General features: G+C 41.9%; 1 protein-coding gene across 10 annotated transcripts in view; it reads left to right on the top strand.

Moving 5' to 3' along the window:
- The window catches only part of IQSEC1 (IQ motif and Sec7 domain ArfGEF 1), a 339541-nt gene that overhangs the window by 257264 nt on the left and 57772 nt on the right, over positions 1-24505 (top strand). Inside the window, exon 1 of one of the 10 annotated variants that reach the window (XM_061472977.1) lies at positions 8661-8818. The exons of 8 other annotated variants lie outside the window; for them this stretch is intronic. In XM_061472977.1, the coding sequence (XP_061328961.1) occupies positions 8754-8818 (65 nt within the window). In that variant the 5' untranslated portion in view covers positions 8661-8753. Of the gene's footprint in view, positions 1-8660; positions 8819-18264; positions 18399-24505 lie in introns of those variants that run through there. One more of the 10 variants, XM_061472978.1, reaches the window with a different exon arrangement.

Below are 24505 nucleotides of genomic sequence, written 5' to 3'. Positions count from 1 at the left end.
AAAGAGTGCCATGTCTGTAAATATGTTTGCATGTGAATCAAGTCTTGAATCTGGGTGATCCGGTGCATGCCTGTGCTAACACATTTGACAGAGTGTGAATGTGGATAAATACTCTTCTTGAATGAAAATTGTTGAATTGCACAGTCATGCACTGAGACAGAAGCCATGGAAATGTATCCAGAAGATACCTTTAAATCTAACTTTATTAGGTCCCTAATAGACCTTCCTTATAACCTTCTTACTCCTTTTTTTAAACATGCAGTCAGTGAAAAGTGATTTCTTTACCTTAAAATTCGATTTGGGTCAATTTTTCTTCTATGTATAGGACATTTCAGTGAGGGTTGTCACCCCAGTAGCAGTTTAGAAGTAGTGGTAGCTATCAAAATAAACAGCTGTAACACAATCTGAGCTTCGAGTGGAAAAATCCCTTGGTTTAGAAGGGTGCTTACAGAAAGACAAGTCATGGAAAATACGGACTTCCACATGGGCTGTACTGTACACGTGTTTTCTCAATGTGCCACATTGCACTGAGCCAGATGTCACACATGCAGGTGGAGAGACAGTTCTACACAGAACATAAATTAGCAGCATTCAGATCCTGACTTTAATGCTAGCTGGTTAAGTACTTTCACAAGCTTCCTGTCGCTATTTGTGGGGTTTGTAATTCTTTCACCTTTTTCTTCAAAGAACCCCCATCCTGTGTTTTCCACAATGAGAAAACGTTAGTAAAGCCATGTTAAAAGCAGCCATAGATTTTTCTGCTTGACTTCAGGGTGTGCAGAAAACCAATGTGTGCACAGAAGCTCACTCATCTTACTAAATTTGTAAATCGTTCAAACATAAAACACCAAACAAAGCTATGCTTTTCTTGGGGATTGAGAGCTTTTGAGATGTTGATGACGTGAAGCATAACTAAGCATTGTTAATCTTGTCTGCCCGTTAATCCCAAGAATTGCTTTTTGCAGAAAGCACATCATTACTGCCAGAAAATGAGTGCAGAAAAGAAGAGGAAGCTGTGGGGAACTTTCTGGTATTGCGCGTTCTTAAAGGATGGTGCAGCTCCAGTTGGTTTACACATGGTGTTTCAGGTGCATTAATACACTGTGTATTAGCTACCTGCAGTATATGCATCACCACAAGGTTCGTGTTCTGTCCAGCTTCATCTGAAGATATTTTAGTCAGTGACAAGTTTGTTAACCACAACATAGGCAGTGTACAGAGCTTTGTGTCATGTGGTGACAGTGGGCTTTTCATGTGGATTTTTAACAGTGACACTTTGTAATATTAAACACTTCCAAATCCTAATAATCTTTCCCTTCTAGTCCCATTTGGAGACAACACATAAAGTTATAGAGCAAAGGTGAACTTCTGCATTGTCTCTCTCAAGTGCCTTAAGTAACATACTCGGCGAGTCTTAATGATACCGAGTGTTTCTCAATGTGCAACTTTGACAAATGCCTCTGCCCTATAGAAGGTAAGACAACCCAAATGACCTGCCAAACCCCACTTTGTTTTAAATCTGCTCATCCCTCTCACATTGACATGAACACATGCAGCTGCTAAGAGGGTGGAGGTAAGGTGAAGAGGTGAGGGGAAGGTAAAGCCACTTCTTTCTGTGGCAGTATTAGCTTAATCTGACCACAAATATTACTATTTCTCCAGTAAAGGAGAATTACTTTACTTTTTCAGTCCTTTATTATGATTAAGTAACAGTCTGGAAGGGGGAGCTCATGGCTTCATCTTCCTCTCTGTGAGGTCTGCTGTTTTAGAGCATCGGGGTACATTCCTTACATCCCGAGTTTCTCAATCTTGAGCCACGTGCGGCCAGTGCCCACCACCCTTGCTCAGCAGTGGCACCGAATGCACAGCCAGTGGAAGCCCAGAACCCCATGGCTTGGTGCTGCCACTGCTTACGTGTGTCCTGAGCTATGGGAACGCCGAGTTCATCAGAAAACGTGCCACTCCAAGGGAGGAAAATGAAGGAGCCACTCTTGTACACATTTCACTCTTAGACAAAGGGCTACTGTGTGTATAATGGTATCAGCAAACTTGTAACCGCAGTCACCTTGTATTTTCGCGATACAGAGTCCTGCCTTTATTGCCCCAGAGAATACAGGTTAAAGGCTTCCCTTCCCCTTTCACTCTATTCGATCTTCAGCTCCTGCCAATAATAGAGTGTCCTTCCCAGCTTACAGATGAACTTCTTTCTGAAGGGGCTCTCCGGCTCCTTGCTAGCCTCTGCACATTCTTTGGGGGATTTCCAAGCATCCACTATGCTTCTGTCCACGGATTTGTGAGAAGAAAGTGTTTTCTCTTGAAAAACCACTGCTCAGTGCCGACTGACCTAGACTGCAGCTTCTGCTTCTCAGGTATAGTAGCACTGGGGTGACTCATGCCAACACTGATGACTGCAGAAAGTCCCCTGAGAGATTTTTTTAAAGGGTCCTTGTATGGTATTTGCACCAAAACCTCGTTGTTCCCCATGGATCTCTCAAGAGACATTTTGAATGTCTTGATAATATTATGAAGAAATGTTGTTATCCAGTAACTGACAAATTTTGTGGAAAACGAAACTGTCTTGCTGTGAGCCTCACCGTGGGGATCAGTGGCAGCACCAGAGAGGATGAAAACATCAACTCAGAACAGCGTGACTGGTGTTCCAGAGCTCTCTGAAACACTGAAATACCACAGCAAGTCTGCTCTGTCTGATGTTGGTTTTTCCAGTGACGTTCCTGTGGATGTAAAAAGTCTGTCAGTGCTGTAATGCACCTAATAATACAGTTTACAGCAGCTCCCCGTACCAGTGAGGGTCTGTAGGATCAACTTTGAGGGCCAAAACCAGGTCAGAATATTGACAGCAGAGAATTTTGCATGGGGAATCCTGGCTGTGGTCTAAGGGTCTGACTACAGTCTAACCCTCTTTAGGCATTGTTTTTCCCATTCCTGAAGATTTCGTTTATGTGTTTTACAGCTTGCAGTAGTTTACAGGGCTGTCTGGTTTGCAAGGCTAAATCTGTGTATTTTAGCATTCTGAAACATGGTTATCATTGTGGAATTTCCTTTTTAGTTCTGAAATCAGGCCTCTTGCCCAAATCTTCTAGCAAGGGCTGAGGAGGGAGTTTTCTGCAAAGCACAGTCTTTCACTGTCGAGGTTTCTTTTGAGGGGCTAATACAGCCCCTTTTATCCCTCTATAAGCAAAGTACCTTGTTTTGTGGGAGGGGACAAATAAGCAGAATGTGTAGATCTGTTTAATTTTTTGTTCTCCCACCGATCTGCAAGGTGACTGTAAAAAGTTACTCTCATTTTCCACTGCTGTGGTTTATGCTCTGTGCTTCAATATTGCCACCCTTCACACAGCAATAATTCCATTTCATATTCTATAAAGTGGGGGGGCTTGAGATGGGTAGTTGAAAACTACCATTCCAAGTCAACAAACCCTTGAAGTCAGTGAAGTTTTCTTTTGCCTTAAATAGGCTGTGGAACTGCTCTTAGGAGAGCAAAGTGACTACAAAGAGTCATTGTTTTGCCTACTCCATAGCAACCAACAACAGAAAGCCTTTCCCCAGATGTGTTTATTTAAAGACTCCATAAGTTCTGTTTCAAAAATGAAGTTGTAGTTTTCATTTTGATGCTGTTTTTTGTATATCAGCAGTAAAAAACTGAGTGAACTAGTACACAGCCATAGGAAATCAACAAATGTATGAGAGCTGAAACTGGGACAGTGAGAGAGATAAGATTTCTATTTTGGTGGGACACAAAACTGGGATAAGTGCAGCTATGTGTTGGCTTTTAAGGAATTACCTGACATATTTGATAATTCCTCTGCAATTCCAGGTCATGTGGGAAAATTATCACTATGTTTTATGAAGTTAGAGAATCAATTGCTGTTTATTGATAATTCTCATTATGCACCAAAAAAGCATACTGTGAAAGAGCATTGTGCTGTATGTCCTTAAACCTGGTATACCCCAGTGTTTTCTTAAAGAACACTTAGTTTCTGATGGGTGTAGAGAAAGCATCACAAACACAGACTTCATCATGGAAGGGTGGAGAAGGAGGATCTTTCAAGGGATGAATTGGATTAATATCCCCCCAAATACCCACTGTGAGAGGAATAATATGTATTTTGACCTGTGTATGCATTTTTATTGTACACTGTTGCATGGCTGTATTTATACTCTGCAGGAAGGAAACTATTCCCTAGTAGTTTCTGCTATTTTTTTTTCTTGGTAACCCTTTGCTTTTGTTCAAGAAAAATGCAAGATAAATGCCTGTTTTAGCCTTCTAGATCTTGGAAATAATGGTGTATTAAATGTGATTAAGTTGGGAATTACCCTAAGCAGGGTCATAATTACTGTAGATTTAGATGGCGCGTTATACAAATTGCTGTGTGCTTATAATTACAAATTGAGTTTGTTGCACTCTGGGGGTTTATAAACTTTGTTTTAGCTATTAACACATTAAATAACAGTTATTGATGTAAATTACTGGATAAACCAAAATTTCAGTGTTGTGCTTAATCCAAGGTTTAATTAGAAATTAAACACGGTTAGCTTTAGCGAGAAGAAATTTGAGTAGTCCAATGTTCACTACTGAGCTATTGCTAAACGTGGCCATAGTACCAAACCTGGGTACTTTGTGCGTGTCTTGGTGGTGTTTGCTGGTCACAGTGCCAGCACTGCAGTGGGGTGCAGTGAATGAGCTGACTCTCAGCTCTCCCCAGCTCAGCCAGACTGCCTGCTTCACAGTTACCTACCTCGGACTTCTGGGCTGAACTAAGGAGCCTGAGTTCGTAGTCTGAAACCTTTGCTCACTTCCTCTAGCACTGAAACTTCCTAGTTCCTCATGTTTTTATTTTTAAGTCAAGATGATCTTTGTTTTAATGGAGCAACTTTGAATTGTCCAGGAATAAGGATGCTAAAACATGAAAAATTACTTTCCTAACTCCTTACCCTGTACTGCAGATTTCTACGCTATCATGGTGGCAGCTCTACTGCTGGTTAGATGACAAAATAGCAGTGGGAGAGCAACAGACTAAATATCTACTATATGTCCTGTTGGTTCTGCCAAAGCTTCCTTTGCAAAGTTCAGGTACATAAAGTGACATAGAAGTCTGCATTGGCTCTGTATTGTTATAGGAGCCTCTCTTGCCCTAGTCTTCTAAGGACTGAAGCGTCATCTCTGTATGTTTGACACAGAGCATACGCCCTGCACCTGTGTAGTCATGATAGCAAAACCACGTAGCAACGTGCCACCAAAAAATTGTCCTAAAAGGTCAAGCCTAGATGTCAATGAAAACTCCTCACTGCTTACCTGAGGGAGAATGGATTATGGTTACTATTACCTGAGGGAAATGGGATTAAGGTTACTGTTACCTGAGAGACTGGATTATGCAGTATTGAGTTATGGTTCAACAAAGATGGCTTTGGAATGTTGAAACATAAATGAAAAATCACTCCAAAAATAATTGCATCAGGCTGCTTGACTCAGAAACCACAATGCCATCTGCGTAGTGCAGCAAGAACTTGGTTTCCTTTGTTTAATTTTCCCCCTTGGAATACATAGATGATTTTGGTATTTAATCTCTAATTTAGGTTTTAAAGACTTACTAAAACAAGGCATGATTTAACAAAAACTTTTTAGCAGAAAGGTTGAAACAAAACTGAGAATTCTGGATTCTTGACATTGAGGAGGGGAAAGCTGTAATGATTATCCATGTAGTGTTTGAAGTGGGATGTGTTACTGTTGCTTGGTTGGTTGCTTATCTAGCATGTTCCTGTCTGTAGAAGGAAGATCCTGTTTGAAGCAGGTTCAGAAAAGCACATTCTTGAGAAGATTCTGTGACTGCTTTTGAGGTCAGAGCTTCTCAGCTGCCCTTTTCAGTACATATCCTCCTGCTCAGCCCACGCTGAAACTGCCAGCACTTGGTTTCTAAATGGAAACCGGTTTTCAGAGGAGCTGTTGACTTTTGCAGACTGCTTATGTCTGTCTGCTTTGGATTTGTCGCTGTTTACTAGTAGAGATGAAGGTAGGTGCAGGAGAGCATGGAGTCAGGACCAGAAAAATGTGGTATGAATGGTTGCCTGTCCCAGAAGGGATAGAGACTGTCTGGGTAACCATGAGATGTTGAAAGCAGGCATGGCAATGTATATAGTCTCTGGTTATAGACTTGCAGTGGCATTGCTGTCAAAACAGCTGGTGTAGGTGTGTCCTTCCTTCGTGTATTTGAGTTTCACTGAAAGCTAGTTAAACCCAGGCTTATTGGAATCTATGCCTAATGCTTCCTTTGGAAACTATGCAAAGCACACACTCAATCCAAATGTTTAACTGGGTTTAAGTAAAGTTGCTTTGATTCTTTTTACCCTCCAGAAAGATGTGATCAGCTCTCATGGAATGTATTGTAAATAAGAGGTATGGTGTATACACAGCACGAGGGCACATTGGGCCTTCCATTGTGCTCTTTCTTGGACCTGATTTGTTTGAGCAACATTTTTAGTTTCTGACTAAACTTCTGAGTTTCCCCACGCTGCAGAGATCAGCCAGTGCTGCTTTAGTGCGCTGGAGCATTTCCATTCCTAAAGAGTACATTGCAAATTGATCTGTCCCTACACAAAATTGCACTGATTATTGTGCAAATGATTATGAATGAAGCCATTAGTGCTGAATTTACCAACCACTCCCCCCCTCCCTCCCCACAAAGAACAGTTCTTGTTTGCTTCCTTAGCTTCCCCTTCTCCAGTACCCTGGCATCGAAATGAAGACAAGGAGTGTCTGTGGTTAGACAGCTTGCCCAGCTTCCATAGACATGGTGCTTATTTTGACGAAGGGAAACTTATTTTGGAAAGCAAAATGTTTTGACGGTTCCATGAAACAGGAAACCCTAAAGTTAAAACTTGCCTTGCTCTCTCGTGTTATTACAGGGTATTAATCACACAGACCTTACTGTTTTTTAAACACCCATTTATTTGTACCTTTAGGAAGCCCTAGTTTTCCATAGGTTTTGTGGTGCAGTTTCAGCTGTTCTTTTGACCTGTAAAGCTAAAACTGCAGCAGCAATACTCTACCAAAGAAAGGGACACTCAGCAAGGACTCTTCAAACATGTTTGTGGGGCAGAGCAGCAGAGGAGCTCAGACGGCATTTCGAGCAGGAGCAGACACTCGGTAAGGTGATGTTCCCTCGGGACAATGAGCTCTGGAACTGACTGACTCCTTAGTTCTTCTGCACTCGGATTTCCCCTCCAGATAGGCTGCAGACCCTTCTATTTTCTAGGCTCTGAGGGAGGAAGAGTAGGGAAGCGTCACGAAGCGTTTTTGTTAAGGCTTTGTTAAAGTATGTGTGTAAAAAGTTATTGCGTTTGAGAAAATTACATGATTTCAATATACTCCTTTGCAGGTGTGTGGCTTCTATATGAGGTCTATATATAAATTAAAGCACCTTTTACGGTATTCTAGGAGATGAGATGGTTCCATTTATGAATTACCAGGTTACAATTAGCTCTGTTTAGACTTGATTCCGTGCACTACTTTAATCACCGCTTGGTGAATCTGTTTGAAAAACCCGAGGGAGGATTGTTCTTCATGTGTCAAATACGGCGATGATGAAATTCAGGTGGTGTGGCCTAGTGTTTATTCTCTAATTCCAGCGAGGAATTCCTGCTTGCCGGAACTAGCTTTACTATTGAGCTACCGTGCACTTGGAGGAGGTGGAGGTTTCTTTCTATTCCCATTTACAAATGCTGTGAGAACACTGAGGATATGATGCAGCAAAATCCACGAGCTTTCTAGGTCAGGTTTCAGTGGGGCAATGCAGAATGATAATTAAGATCTTTTCTGAATTACTCATCTGAATGCCAGATTCTGACAGGTAGTTTTTAAACGAGAACTCAACCACTCTTCCCAAAATCATTCTCCTGTCACCAGGCTTCCGCAGCACTTAACGTATTACTGTGCAGTTGCTTTCTGCATGCTCCACAGCATCAGCTCCCGCTCTGCCTTGCCGTCGTGAACCTCAAACCACCTCGTACCAGGGTAACACATATGAAAACAGGGGTTTATGGGACTTGTGTTATTGTGCTAATATTCAGACCAACAACAGGGACGTTTCGATGCTGCTGTTTTGAACGTGTGTGATGCTGATAAAATTAAAATCATAGAATGGTTTAAGGCACCTTAAAGCTCCTCCAGCTCCAACCCCTGCCACGGGCAGGGACCCCTTCCACTAGAGCAGCTTGCTCCAAGCCCCTGTGTCCAACCTGCCCTTGAACACTGCCAGGGATGGGGCAGCCACAGCTTCTCTGGGCACCCTGTGCCAGCGCCTCAGCACCCTCACAGGGAAGAGCTTCTGCCTAAGAGCTCATCTCAGTCTCCCCTCTGGCAGGTTAAAGCCATTCCCCTCGGCCTGTCCCTGCAGGCCCTTGTCCCAAGCCCCTCTCCAGGTTTCCTGCAGCCCCTTTACGCTAAACTAAGTCCCCATCGTTTACAACACCGTTGGCGGGGCCCTTCGGGCCGGTGCCGGGGGTTGGCACCGTCGGGGAACCAGCCCGAAGGGCCCCCGGCCATGGCTGAGGGGCCGTGAGGGGAGGGCGCGCTCCGCAGCCGCTGGCGCCTCACGTTACCCGGGAAACCGTCCCTCAGACCCCCCCCGCCTTCCCGCCACCGAGCTGCGCGCGGCCGCTGAGGGGAGCGGGAGCGGAGGCGGGGCGGCGGCGATGGTGGCGGCCGGGAGCGATCCGGCTGCGAGTTCGGGGCAGCCATGTGGTGCCTGCACTGCAGCTCCGAGAGGACGCAGTCGTTGCTGGAGCTGGAGCTGGACAGCTGGTGAGTACTCTGCGGCGGGCTGGGGTTGGGTTTGAGCCGGGGGGAAACAACGGGAGCTCCCCGCTACCCCCCCCCCCCGGCCCGCCTCGGCGGCGGCTCCGTCCTGTCACACACAAAGGGCTGCGCCCCGCCGCTGCCCGGCCTCGGCGATGGAGGCTGTGGGGAGCTGTAAGGGAGGGGAGCCGGGCGGAGCGGCCGCGGGGTCACCCCCTTTGTCTGAGCGGTGGCTTCGTGGCGAGAGCGTTGTTCAGGGGCTGGTGTCCTGGGTCGGGGCGGGGGGAGAGAACTGCGCTGTTGTAGGACCGTAGAATCATAGCAGAAATCAGGCTGGAAAAGGTCTTTCAGCTCATCCAGTCCAACCACTCCCCAGCACTGCCAAGGCCACCACTGCCCCATGGCACTGAGGGCCTCGTCTCCACGCTGTGTGAACACTTGCAGGGACGGTGACTGCAGCCCTGCCCCGGGCAGCCTGTTCCAATGCCTGAGCACCCTCTGGGGAAGGAATTGTTCCTCAGCTCCATCTAAACCTGCCCTGGTGCAGCTTGAGGCCGTTTCCTCTTGTCCTGTCACTTGTTCCTTGGGAGAAGAGACTGACCCCACTTCACTACAAGCTTCCTTCAGGCAGTTGTAGAGAGCAATAAGGTCCCCCTGAGCCTTCTCCAGACCAAACCCTCCCTGTTCCCTCAGCGGTTCCTCATCACACTTGTGCTTGCCTTAAGTTTGAAATTGTGGTTGTTTCTGTGCAGTGTCAGAAGTGGACCCATTCCTCTTTTGTAGTCAAAGTTACAAAGCCAAATGGTGCTGCTAGGTGCGATCTGACTTGTCACGTGCCTTGCTGCCGAGGTACACGCATGTATGTACACAACCATAAATACACTTCTTTCACCTGATCCTGACACAGTGCAAGAAATCACATGGCGAGCAGCGGGTTCTGCTTCAGAGCTCTGGGACTCGCTGTTCCCAGCAGCGAGACCTGGAGACCTGGCAGGTGGCTCCCAGCATGGGCAGGTGCATGAAGCCTGGTGGTACCATCACCACTCATCCCCTCGGCCAGAGAGAGAAAGGGCAGTTCAGTTCAAAGGCGTTTGAAGCAGCAATCCTGGATAACTGATGCAAGACAGAAAATGGAACTTCCCATGCTAATACCTTAGGTCCCTGTTGTTATGGTGTTGTTAACTACTAACGTAATGTGTGTCAAAATTACAAAAGCACAGTACTCTGTTACATGAGCCACTTTAACACTAGATGTACAGATGAGTTTTTCTGGTGCAATACTGTGTGTAGGTTATGATAGGCTCAAATAGTTATCCTGGCAAGCACACACACAAAATGAATTTATCTCCAGTGCACTGTGAAAGTTTATTCCGCCAAATAATTCAATGACATTCTGACCTGATCAACTGTTAAAGAAATACTCAATTTAAGTAAAGGTAGGCAATATCTTAAATTGGGTGTGTGCACTTCTAGAAAAATATAAAAGGAGGAAGTGACTAGGTTCACTGTAACTACATATGAATGCGACAGCACATGAATGCAACAGTGTCTTTTCTGGAAAAGAAAGGATTTGTATTTTTTCATAAAGAAACATGTTTTATAGTACAATTTAGTCACACATTTAATGATCCTCAAGCCCATTTTTACCCTGAAGGAAAATAATAAAGTTGGGCTTTTAAGGTTCCTGTGTGCAGTTGGTAATGTGATACTACGTTTTCATGGCTTGCTACAAAACATAATTGGTAAATGTTACTTTAGTGACTGACTTGCCTCTATTCACACAGTCACATTCTGCTGTTCAGTCATTGTTTCAGGCTTTTTTCTTCCATTTGCACATTGCTATGCACTTCCTTTCAGTTAAACTTGATTATTCTGCCTGATGTGTTAAGAGAGGAATTGCTGAGTACTTAGTTTGGATGGTTGTATTTAACTGTATCTGTTCCTGTGGCAGATAACCTTCACATAAACACAGAATTCATTATATCTGCCTAGCACTTGGGGAGAACATAAGCCGTGCAGAATAAAATGACACATTGCCCATTTTACTTCTACTTCTGTACCAGATATAGTTTGTTGTTGTGATGTCTTGTTCCAGCTCCTGAAATTGCTGAGAGCACTGTTATATACTAGTCAGCTGGGCTTTTTTCCTCTTAGTTAAATGGGTGTTTGATATTTAGGTTTCATGTGTGAAGCTAGCTGTCATCCGGTACTAATCTGAAATAATTCATTATTCCAAGATACTAATTGTAGTGCAAGATCTGGAGCTAACTAATGACAATTACAGTGCTCAGGACAGCATCTAGTTGTTTCTTTGCCCCTTTAGAAGCTCTCTGTGAGTCCTGGTGCAGTTAATAAACAATTTGCAATTTAGTTTCATGGAATAATTTACAACTTCCAGGTAAGGAAAGTCCAAGGATTCAGTTTTTTGCCTGAAAAGTACAAATAGCAAATTAAACAGTAACTCTGAATTGTTGTTCCTGTTACAAATCTGTATTGGAAGGTTGCTAGGAGCTGACACAGTGTGTTACTGCTGGGCAAGCAGACCTCCTCTGCTTAAGAAGGTACCTTCACCAGCAGTTGACAAGGAGCTGCTTGTTCCAGCAACCAGAGTGTTTCTCTTGAGACCTGGGAAGTGATTGCCTAGGATAGACAGCCGTGTGGTCTTATATGTTCTTTTTCACCCTGTGACCATTTCATATTTGCAAAATATGAATTCTTTCAAAGTGAACTTTGCATGGCTGTAGAAATAATTCCTCAAAATATGGAGTCTTCATGAGAATGTTCTTCCATCACTTGGAGGCTGGGATTGTTTTGTGCATTTATGGATCTAGAGGTTAGGTGCTAGGACTCTGGGTGGAACAGTTTACTCTGGAAACAAGTTTACCTTTATACCGGTCATGTTTTCTCTGGAGTATGAAGATGGCATTCAAGGATCAAGTTTTCTGAAGAGGAAGATCTCATAATTGTGTAGTGGATTAGCACACTTACATGATTATTCTAGTTATGCTTGCAAACTGTATTTGGCTTGAAGACCACTATGAAGTAGCTGTGAATTATAAAAGCTGGCCTAAACATAGCAAGTGCTCTGTTGGTGGATACAAGGTGTCATGCCAAACCAACACTCATGAAGTTACTACCTGTAGGTGTATAACATTTCCCCATATATTTCAGTTGTGCTTCCTAATGTTTAACACCAATGATACTCAGACTTCAGGCATCTCTAGGAGAACATTAGGAAACAAGAGTGCTAGAAGTGAAATATTGCTTTCCTTGTAAAACATGTCCTTTTGCTTACTTTGTGATCCAATTGAAATTCAAGGCAATGCATTACCTTAACTTTATAGCCTCAGCTGTGTGACTCTCAATGAGCCAAACTGGGTCTAGTCTACTGTCAGGGCAACTTTATTTTGGAAATATTAATGCCATAAAGATATTCTGGAAAGCATCCACTAGGCCTTCATAGCATCTCAAGATCCAACATGCACTCTCTTTATTGTAAACCCATGTGGCTTCCAGTTTCTGCCTGATTCTGACAGGTGTAAATGGATGCTTTGAGTTACTGTTTTTTTGTTGGGTTTTTTTGTTTGGTTGGTTTTTGTTTGTTTGGTTGGTTTTTTTAAACCTGTGAAGGAGCAAAATTTTGTGAGGAAAAAACCCCACTTTGTGGCTTTGGGCATTGTGTTGCATGGAAGTAGATTGGGTGGGTTGTTGTGCCTCTTCATTGCAAGGATTTACCGTAATTTAGAAAGAACATTAAGAGTGTGATTTTCTTTCTCTTTCAGCATTTACCTAGTTCTTTATCTGTCAGAATTTATGGCAATTTTATCATTAATTTCAGAGCCAAACATATTTTAATCGCAGTAGCTGTCAATCAATTACTGCTTTTTATGTTTATTTAATAAAAGAGCTGCAGGAGACCTCAGAAACTGTAATCAAGATGGAGCCCTGATTGCTCTGTTACATTAAATACATGAGGATGTGCCCTTAACCTGGACACCGTGTAATCCACAGAGCAACTGGAGTTATGACAAGAGGAATCATGGGTTTGGGGAGAAAGTGTGTTGGTGCATTGGTTTAGTTAACTGTGCTTTGTTTAGATGTCATTTATGTTTAAATGGAGTATGGCCACAAGCCAAAATCATATTCCCAGGTCTGCTTCTTTATTTCTGTTCCCTGAGAAGACTGTGTAGTTAGCTGTAAGAGCAGAATCAGGCCGTGGATTTTAAGATGATTTTTAGCATCACATATTGTAATTTATGTCAAAACTTACGTAAATACAGGTTTTGTTTAATTCATGCATCTTTGTTATGCAGAAATAGTTACTGAAGATGGGCTTTTTTAGAAAGACATATTAACCAAATGTATTTTAGTTACATAGCCCTTCTTGTGTCTGTCAGGAATTCATTTGAATTTTATTTGGAGGAAGGATGATTCCAGTTAGGGTACAGGCAGAGTTTACTGCACTGCTGTGATTTGAGTCCAGGTTTCCAGAGAAGAACAGATGCTGCTTTAATCCACTGGAGCACAAAGCCCTAGTATTATGTTAAAGGGGACTGCAAATGTAGCTAGATAAATCTTCTTTTGCTTCCTTACCAAAGACAAAAGACTAGAAACATTTTAATGAAATTATTATTAAGATGTCTTTAATAAAAGCAAAATAAAAAAGCCAAGCTTTGGTATGATAAATAAAACCAACCCTTTTGTCCCTGTGAGAGTAGCAGAAAATTATAATGATGGCTTTGATAGCCTTTAATACAGGAAATTGATGTAGTATATCTGTTAATCAGATTCTTTCAGTAGTTCAGTGTCACCCGAGTTTAACTTGTACTTAAAAACAAAGGACTGAATTCCCTGTTGCCTCGTGTCATGCAAACACAAACAAAATGCAGCAGTTATGATTTAGCTTCCTTTTACAGAAGTGGCTACATACAGGGAAGGGCAAGAGAAAAAGAATCCTAAGCTTCTTCTGGGGAGCATGTGCATTGTTTAGTCCAAAAAATGTCACTCGCATAAAATTAGCAAGATTAACGAGGATGGGTATGTCATGAGTTTAAATGTTTTGGTAAGAACACAGAAAAAGAAAACTGACTTCTTTCTGTTGATACCTGCATGATCTTTCAGGTTATTTTCATGCAGTGTAAAGGAAGCAAGAATGCCAACCTGATGGATTTTCTGTGGCAGGGTATGTTTACAGCTAGTCCTAAAACTGCACTACAGGAAAGTTCACAGTTTGTTCAGTTTCATTTTCAGTCTCTACCTCTGTAGGAGAACAGACCTAACTCTGTCGCAGATCACAGAGAGAGTTAAATACTGCAGTGGCTATGGGTACTGTGTAGCTTAGGCTGCCATACATTGGACCATATCTAACTTGAGTTTAGTGTATTCTTTTTAGTGTAGCCTACAACCGTAATGATTATGGCTGTGACCCGTTCAGTTTTCATGAGTCAAGTCGGGGTAGGCCATGTCAGTACTTACGCAGAACTCCAAGGATAAATCTCTGTGGAGGAATAGATGATTTAGTTGGAAGCACTCCTGCTTTTAAAGATGATACCAAAGACAGGGTCTCTCTTGTTGTCTGGGAGGTTGTGCTGAGGAAGTCATCATTCAAATGGGACGGACAGCAGTGTTCCTGATCCAGCTGCAGTTCCTAGGGGTCTAGTAGTACATATGACAGAACAGGCCTGTAAAACCCTCTGACTTTCTGATCATGTTTCAGCTTCATAAAAAGCTTTTCTCTCAATGCAGCTTCCCTCTGCACTTTCAATTGGGTATAAAAGTTGTCATTATTTTTCTTTCTTATGTGGTTCTGCTTTATTGTAATGTGTTGTGAAATAGCTGCTGAATTTCCATTCTAGAGGTGTCAGGGGTGCCTCTCATGTTTTGAAGTTAACATTTCACTAGGTTCTGATTGTTAGATATTTTCAGTTGTTCTTAGATTCTGGAAAGAAAGGCAGTTCATTATTGTTTATATATTCTTCTATTTTATTTTGTGAACCTTGTTTAGAAGATACCAGTGATATGGAGCATTTAGTAGAAACTGATCTCCAGCAGGAGCTGCTTCTAATGCTTCAAGTTTTGGGAGAGTACAATAGTTTCCTATTAATGTTCATAGTTAATGCTTTGTGAAATTGAAAGAAGAGAGGATTGCCCAGCCTTAATGAGAATCATCCCCAATGGTGGCAACCTGTTGCAAACTTGGATTCCGATTTTGCTATTAAAATGTGGTTAAGGTGTTTTTGAGTAGGTTAGCCTAGGAGAAAAATACTTCCGGTTTTCCTGTGCTGCCACGGTGCAGCATGTTACCCAAGATCATTTCTGACTGTCTTTGGTTGACGTTTTCAAAATCTGCCTTTGCCTAATATTTGATTTTCAGTTCCTAAAATGGTGACTCTTGTTTTTAGGAACTGGACTTCTGCTCTTGTCCTAGAAGACCATTTTCCATTGTGGACAGAGCTATGAATTAAATTGTGGTAAAGAGCCTATACATCCTAAGAGTGATCCAAATCGTGTATTTTAGACCCGATGCTCTTTTGTGAGTGCTCAGCCTCACGTGCAAACAGCTCCCAGCTAAGCTGACTGTATCAGCAGGAGCCCATGCAGGTTGTCCATGCTTCTGGGAGTAAGAAGTGCAGAGCTGTCCTAGGCATCTGTGCACTGCATCGAAAAGGAGCTGCTACATGCTCCTGTATATATGACAGTTAATGACAGAAAAATGATAGTTATTCTGTGTATGCACAGTAAATCCTCTACATCTAGGTACTGATTGGCAGTAGCTAATAAAATTCTTTAGAACGCAAGAGCAGATATTAGCATTTAGATAATAGATAAGCTTTGTAAGGAGAAAGTTCTTGGTTTATAGCAAGCTTTGAAATAGCGTTTATAGGTTTCCAAGACAGGAATTGCTACCTGTGTTATTTTTTCATTCCCATCATTGAGGTGAGTCAGAAGTTGTAGTGAAAGCCTACATTTAATTTCCCACTAACAGCAAGAGCTATAAAATATATAGACTCAGCGTAATGGAGAGGAAATGTAAAGGGAAGGAAGTTTGTGAATGAGAAAAAGCATGTCAGCTCTTCAACTGATTTAGAGGTTGTAAGCAATCTTCTGAGGTCTTGCTTGCCTAAGAGTGAAGATTTACACATACTGACACAGGATGTCTTTCTGAGGATGGCTGCAAATATCTTCTCTATTTGAACATGTTGACTTGAACCTAAGTAACACCTAAAACTACTTTTTTTTCCACCAAACTCCATACTTCAAACAAAAAATCTCTTACCACTTTGTTTCCTTAAACATTATATTCTGTACACTTTGATGTAAACCTTGGGTGTGTTGCACAGGATAAAAATCTCACTTTTATGAGGATGCCTGTGATTAAGAATAGGTTAGCAGTGTTTCTGTTCCAGTAAGTTACAACACAGACAGCACAGACCTTTCAGCGCATGCAGAATGCTCAAGGCCAGTTCCCATTCTCATTAACTTTGTAGCAACACTCTGAACTTCACTGGAAGCAGGAAAAAGGTTTCTATATTCTCATCCAGCTTCTCTCCTACCTGGTGAGTTTCTTGTGCCTGTTCGCACTTATACATCTTAAAATCACGTTGTTCTTTCACAGACAAAACTAGAAGGGTTTCTTTCTCTTTTGGGTTTGGTTTTTTTTTTTAGACTTGGCACAACATAGTTGGCAGTCAAAATGCAGGGTTTGTGCAGGGTTTAAAACTGAGTGACACTGTTATATACAGTTCTAGATTCAGTTAGATCAGTGAAAGGTCTTTCCGTGATCAGATTTAACAGTCCATCCTCCTTTTTGATTGCTTTTTTAGGTATGTTGCTCTATAACCTTACAGGTCATCTTTTGCTCTATCTTTTGTTATCTGTTGCTCTATAACGTTACAGGTTTACCTGTAACGTCAAAAGTCAAATGATCACTGAAAGTTGAACAAACCCTTTCTTTCTGATTTTAAAAATGGGGAACTCCAGCTAACCATTTCTAAAATGCAAGTGAGAAAACAAAGCATTTTATATTAAGTGGTGACACTGCTTTAAAGCACAACTCATTAGAAAACAAGATATTATTAATGGGTTGTTTTAAATGGGTCTTTTTGTATAATGTTTGTTTGCTACTTTAAATGAAAATATGGCCTAAATGAATACAGTTGTGATGTGATCCATGATGTTATGTGATGCGGCGCCCAGTACAAAGAGGTGAGTTTATTTTCATTTCTGCTGTGTGGACCCTCTACATACTCTCTGATTTATGATGGTTCTTAACTTCCCTTTGCCCAGGCACTCAGGCATACTAGAAGGGAAAGGCTGGCATGCTAAGAAATTGTTCCTAGTTGTCTACGTGGCATCTTCTTCACAATCATTTCAAATAATAAAGGGGCAAAACCTTAAAATGAGTCAGATGATAGGCTTCATGAAGCACATTTGATCCAAGACAAGAATATAGTTTTGTTCTAGATATGAAATTTCAATACCAAAAACATTTTTTTAACTCAAAACCCAGGATTTTGTTAAGGATCTTTAAACTAATTCATGTTTATGTGATATACAGTATATAAGAGGAGAAAGAAGACTATTACCCCCAAACCTGACTGGGAAAGGAAATTAGTATCTAGTCTCTCGTATAACCTGATTGCCAGCAAGCAGATTTCTCAGTGGTGCTATTCTGTATCACCCCTTCCTCTGGTGGGCCTGACACAACAGCTGAGGCCACAATGGAGGTGAAATACAAGTGTGGCTGGTAGAGGACACCAAGGATTCTTGCATTATATCAAATGCTGCTTCAGCTGTGCATGCAAATATTTTTTTTTTTCTTCAGCTGCTGAAACTAAATCTTCCTTTTTAAAATTAGCATTGTATAAAGGTCATGTCATAATATAAGCAGTAGAATGTGTATTAATATCTTACTATCTCAAACACATGCCGTATGAGTATAGATATGCTAAATAAGAGAATTCCAGTTGCTAAATGGTATATCTGAGTAACTAGTAAATAGTTGGGGTCAAATTCTACCACAGCTGCATTGAGAAACTCCACAGATTTCTGGCACTTACCCTACTGTGTAAGAGTTTACAGAGGAGGAACAGGACAAAGTCGGTACTGGTAGGTTTTGTGAAATGCCCAGATACCACAGTTAGTTACTCTTAAAAATGTTTAGCTTTAGTCCCTATAAGAAGGCAACCCTCCTTTTAAAGCATACACAACATTTTCTGTTGCTAGTATGTTTTATGCTGACCCATCAAGAGGAGTAGCCAATCATAAAAAAAAACTCTAAAAATGTTACAAATGGGGCTGATAAATGTGAGAACTTTTCCTCCAGCCACAAGCCTCAAAGTATTGCTATAGTCATTTTCTAATAATATTTTAGATATTCTTTAAAGAGCTTGAAGTGCAGAATAGGGTCACTGCTGAATAAACATATGCTGGGTGATGATTAACACAGCTTATCAGAGTGACATTGCCGTCTTTACCTGAGAGAGGAGCTGGCATTTGTAAGCTGTGCTCAGCTGTGCTGTCAGTCTCCTTTGTTACTTTCTAGCTGCTGAATAATGAAAATAAAATGCAGCATTGCCTTTAGCAGGTAAGGTTCATAAGGCACTAAATGGGTACTGGGTGAGTGTGGGTTGGTTGGTCTGTTTGACCATACAGTACTTGTGTCTGCTAGCCACTGCTTGACTTAGACAAAATTGATATGCAAGGTGTTTAACCTTCCTTCTCCTCCTTGGAAGCTGAAGATAATCTCAGGTAAGCTCTTTTCAAATGGATATTCTTAGTTCTTAATCTATTGTAAAGGTTTGTTTCCTAAAATGGAGAAGTTGGGTAGATTTTTGTTTGGCTGTTTTCACCTTGCTGGTGTGCATCTCCGCTTCAGAAGAGACATTAATTCCTATGGTCTGTTTTGGCGTGGAGAAAATAATTTTTTCTCTTTCTTCCTATGCTCTCTGCTGCTAGAAATGGCATGTAAGACTGTGGGTCAGAATGCCCTTTTGTAAAAGCATTTTTGGTAATTCTTTTCATGAGGTTGTTTTATGAGAATTAAAACTTGGTAGTGTCCAAGCAAGGGAATGTTGGGTTTTCTCTGTTATTTTGAACTCATGTCTTGGCCCAGAGAGCAACTGAAGGTTTGCAGTGCATGTAGTGGTACTGGTCTGTGGAACAACAGTTGCTCTCTCAATGGTCTCAGATTGTGTTTTAACTTAAGCTGGCTGTTATTGGCACTCTTACCCCATGGAACATTACAGAATGAAGCAGTTACTTTGTTAGTGTTTGCTTCTGAGACAAATGCAAATTTTGTCTGGATTTTTCTTGCAGCTTTTGACTTCACTAAGATGAATTACCTGGGACATTACTTTGATGTGCATTCAAAGGTTTAATTTCTTTTTAACAGAAACAACTGGACTAAGAGTGCCATTCTAAGTAAAATACGTTGGTCAATATTTCTTTCCTGAATCAAAGCTTTTGTCACTGCCTGTGAATGCTGTTGTTCATCATAATGGCTTTGAACTTTTGACAGGGTGTATTGGGAGGTAGATTGGTTTGTTAATGTTACTGCATTTATTGAATTCAGGGATTTGTATAAGTTCAGAATATAATTGACTTGTTTACTAGGAAGTACAAAACAGACATGGCAGTAAGAACTAGAGCTGATCTCTTGCAAACTGTATTAATGATATGCTTCTGCTCAAATGTTCTTACTCCATTGAGGAGTATTGTGAGAGGGGAGAAGGGGGGAAGTGTTAAAACCAAGCTAGTATGAACTACATGTGGCTGGTTTTGCATGTTAAGAAGTTACATTTTTGTGGAGAATAATTTGATATAATACAATGCGTTCATCAGAGCTGTAATCAAATACACCTCTTAGTTTATACCAGAAAGTGCCACAGGTACTGAAATGAAAGCCAAATCACAGCAGTGAATGTGCTCCTGTGCCAAATGAATGCCTGTGTGCAGATTCAGTTTGTGTACGGGGACTCACAGCTTCAGTTAGCAGTGTTCTGTTTGTAATTGTCACTTAAAATTTCACAACTGAAGTGGGACTTTGTTGCACTTGTAAAGACAAAGTTATATGCACAAAATTAACTTCTGTAGAGGTTTGTCCCTATGGGGAATGCCTAGATTCGACCTAAACATTTTTGCCATGTAAATGCTTTTTTCCAACAGGCTTCATGTTGGAGGTGTCTGTCCATACCAGCTGCTCTAGCAGCTGCCATCATGCTTCTCTCTGTTACCCAGAGTTAGTTCCGTGGGCGACTTCTGATCTGCATTCTTTGAGCTAGGTAGAGAATTTGGATCTGCCTCTAGTGGCTATCTATAGTCAGGCGTTCTGGTCAGAGTTTGTGTTTTTTAACCTGCAAATTTTAAGAATAGATAGTTGGTGTAAAACACATGTATAGCACTTCTTCCTTCCCATTTGGGCCTATTCATAGAGGATATTTATCTTTGAGTGAGAAGTTTTACTGGGAATCATGATTACGAAATGAGGTTTTAATACCAAGAGCTTCGCTCTTTGGTTTTCATTAAATTCCATTTCATAAATCACATGGCAGAGTCCCTAGGCATCTAGATGATTCAAGTGTAGATAGCATGTAATATTTATGGACAGGAAAGTTTCTGGGACACAGGGAGAAAATAAGCTTGCTGAATTGTTCTGTCTGTAGATATGACTTAAAGGGAACCAAGTTTACATGCGTTTTTCCTGAAGACGGGAATAAGTTACATGGATTTAGGGAATAGTAGGCAAGTTACAGAAAGGATGGATTTGATTGGGGAATTTCATGAAGATCTACTCATGCCAATGCTTCACTGTTGCAAGAAATAAAATAAATGTATATATCCTTCACTGAGTTCAGTTTGAATTCAGATTATGCAGACTACCTGGGGTGCTGACTGCAGTCTCTGGCAAGCCATACTCTCCCACAGTCATGCCTTAACAACTGCCTGCTTCCCAAAGAGCAGAGCACTTGTAGTGTAAGGGCAAAAGCTGAGTGCTTTTATCAGCTCATGCTGACTAGAATTTTAAGTTGACAAATTTTTTCTTACTGTATTCATATTACTTGTGCATACTTTCCACAATTCAGAAGGAAAGGAACTTCCTCTATGTGCCTTTGAGCTTGTGTTCATACTTTTGAGCATCTAAAATGCTATGGAAGAACCTTTACGATGTAACAGCACAAACTTTTATATTGTCATAGTTCTCTTTATGTCCAAAACAAGTACTTCATAGGATGACTACAGTGCTGCTTGGTTCTCATGTGTGTACCATCCAGTTGTTAGGGCCTGGTTTTAATTTCATGTCTTCATATTACACTTTTGAAAGTCCATTTTAAACGAATGATGAAAACAACATGATTTCAGAGAGCATTCATTGGGAAAATAATTTCTCAAGTATTTACTCTGGTGTGCTGGGAGGGTCTTTTGGTTCTATTTTAAAATGTTGCAATGCAGTTTTGGTTTACCATTTACATTCTTTAGAAGCATGTTGAATTTCTTTGTTGCTGTATGTTCCAAACTAAATCTGCAACATACTGGTTTGAACATTTGGATTATTTTTGCAAGCATATGGTCTTATTATCTTTGTATTTTAGTCCTACAAATGCACTTCACAACTAGTAAACTGTGAGGTTTATGGGATGAGTGGGAATACTGCATAATTCCTTGCTTCTGATGTTATATACTTCCTCTTTACATGCATGTAGTCTTAAATATAAGGTATCAGGCCTCAGTATAAAGGGAATTTCTGCTTTTTTGGTTATCGTCTCTCTGTCATAGTATAGTCTCTCTGAGATGTAGATGCTTGTGCTATGGATCCAAACTTTCAGCTTCTCTGATCATTTTGCCAGTATTGTCAGTGGAATGAGTAAGTTAGTTAAACTTATGGAAAAGCATGGGGTTTGCTCTTTACTGAAAGGAGTCTTTCCAGTTTCCATTTAAGCTCAAATGTTGAAGTTTTCTTGTTTTTCAAAATCTTGTCTTTACTGTGCTTGGCTTTGGTTTTGCTGAGGTGATAATTGGGCAAGGTTGGAAGGAAAAGGACGGTGTGAATGTAAAAATGAAAAATACATGAAAAAATAACAGCAGATCTTCAAACATCCCAAATAATCACAGAATCACAGAATCCTAAGGGTTGGAAGGGACCTCAAAAGATCATCTAGTACAACCCTCCTGCAAGAGCAGGGTAACCTAGAGTACATCGCACAGGAACTTGTCCAGACGGGCCTTGAATATCTCCAATGTAGGAGACTCCACAACCCCCCTGGGCAACCTGTTCCAGTGCTCTGTCACTCTCACAGTAAAGACATTTTTCCTGATGTTCCCATGGAACCTCCTATGCCTCAGTTTACACCCATTGCCCCTTGTCCTATCACTGGACATCACTGAAAGAACCCTAGCTCCATCATCCTGACACTCACCCTTTACATATTTGTAAACATTGATGAGGTCACCCCTCAGTGTCCTCTTCTCCAAGCTAAAGAGTCCCAGCTTCCTCAGCCTCTCCTCATAAGAGAGATGTTCCATTCCCTTAATCATCTTCATGGCTCTGCGCTGGACTCTTTCAAGCAATTCCCTGTCCTTCTTGAACTGAGGGGCCCAGAACTGGACACAATATTCCAGATGTGGCCTCACCAAGGCAGAGTAGAGGGGGAGGAGAACCTCTCTCGACCTACAAACCACCCCCTTTCTAATGCACCCTAGGATGCCATTGGCCTTCTTGGCCACAAGGGCACATTGCTGGCTCATGGTCATCCTCCTATCCACCAGGACCCCCAGGTCCCTTTCCCCTTCACTACTGTCCAGCAGGTCAGCCCCCAACCTGTACTGGTACATGGGGTTGTTCTTCCCCACATGCAAGACTCTACACTTGCCCTTGCTGAATTTCGTCAAGTTCCTCTCCGCCCAACTCTCCAGCCTGTCCAGGTCTCGCTGAATGGCAACACAGCCCTCTGGTGTGTCAGCCACTCCTCCCAGTTTAGTATCACCAGCAAACTTGCTGAGGGTACATTCAGTTCCCTCATCCAGGTCATTGATGAAAATATTAAACAGCACTGGTCCCAGCACCGACCCCTGAGGGACTCCACTAGTCACAGACCTCCAGCTAGATTCTGCCCCATTGACCACGACTCTCTGCCTTCTTCCTTCCAACCAGTTCTTGATCCACCTCACTACCTGATCAGCAAGCCCACACTTCCTTAGCTTATCTATGAGGATGCTGTGGGGGACAGTATCAAATGCCTTACTGAAATCAAGAAAAAACACATCTACCACTCTACCATCATCCATCCACCTAGTTACTCGTTCATAGAAGGCTATAAGGTTGGTCAAACATGACTTCCCCTTGGTAAAACCATGTTGGCTGCTCTTAATGACCCCCTCATCCTTGATATGTCTAGAGATGGTGTCAAGAATAAGTTGTTCCATCACCTTTCCAGGGATGGAGGTAAGGCTGACCGGTCTATAATTACCTGGGTCCTCCTTCTTGCCCTTCTTATAGACCAGCGTGACATTTGCCATCCTCCAATCCTCAGGCACCTCACCTGTTTCCCACGACTTACCAAAGATGATGGAGAGTGGCTCAGCAATGACCTCCGCTAGCTCCCTCAGCACCCGTGGGTGTATTCCATCCGGACCCATCGATTTATAGATGTCCAGATTACTTAACTGATCCCTAACCCAGTCTTCATCCACCAAAGCAAACTCCTCCTTTATCCGGACTCCTTCCGGGGCTATAGGAATCTGGGTCCCCCGGGGAGAGTCTGCAGGAGTAAAGACAGAGGCAAAGAAGGCATTCAGCACCTCTGCCTTCTTTATATCCTCTGTCTCCAGGGCATCCACCTCATTCAGCAGTGGGCCTATACTGCTTCTTGTGTTAGTTTTATTCGCTATGTATTTGAAGAAGCCCTTTCTATTGTCCTTGACCCGACTTGCCAGATTAAGTTCCAATAATATATTGCTTTAAAATATGGTAGTGTACTGGCTACTAATTACAGTCTTTATGATCAGAAGTAATAACTGAGGATATAAAATGAGAGTCAGGGGAAAAAAGAGCTGCCAGGTTTCTGCTGCTAACATGCCTGGAGAGAAAGGTTTTGTTTTGGTCATGGCTAACCACACAACTGCCTTTGACAATTAAACAAAGCAAAGGAGGAGACAGAGCTTTTTCTTGTTAGGTAATTCTTGAAATAAACTCATCATCTGAGTAGTGGGAAATAATAAAAGTAAAACCCACAACCTTTTCCTAGCCATCAACATAATTTACTTGACATTTGTCCTCTTGAATCTTTTGTATGCTACTTCAGTCCAAAGATACAGCTGTGCACCATGTTACTCAGCTTTGACATGGAGGCACGTTAGTTAGAAAAGCAGCTTTTGGCAGCTACTGCTTGCACACTGGTGTTAGTCTGTGACTCAGAGCGAGTGGTAAGCTCTGATTATGTGGCTGGTAGAACACAGTGTGCATCATGGGTGAATGCAGTGTGAGCCGCGCTGCGGGATCACCCTGATCTCACTGCCCTGCGACAGAGACTGTGGATGGATCCTCCTTGTGTGCACATACGTCACTTGGGCTGATGGATTTTAACTTAAAACTGCTTGCAGAATGTGTGGTTTAGCTCTTGCAGGAAGTTTAGAGCCATGCACAGTCAAAAAAAAAAAAAAAAAACAAACGCCTGAATGCATCTATGTTTGGTATTT

The sequence above is a fragment of the Pezoporus flaviventris genome, unplaced genomic scaffold (assembly GCF_033815535.1).
Source record: "Pezoporus flaviventris isolate CSIRO_AGI_PZ_B2104156 unplaced genomic scaffold, CSIRO_AGI_Pfla_v1 ptg000073l, whole genome shotgun sequence".
Taxonomy (NCBI): domain Eukaryota; kingdom Metazoa; phylum Chordata; class Aves; order Psittaciformes; family Psittacidae; genus Pezoporus; species Pezoporus flaviventris.
This window is presented reverse-complemented; position numbering and strand designations above follow the sequence as displayed.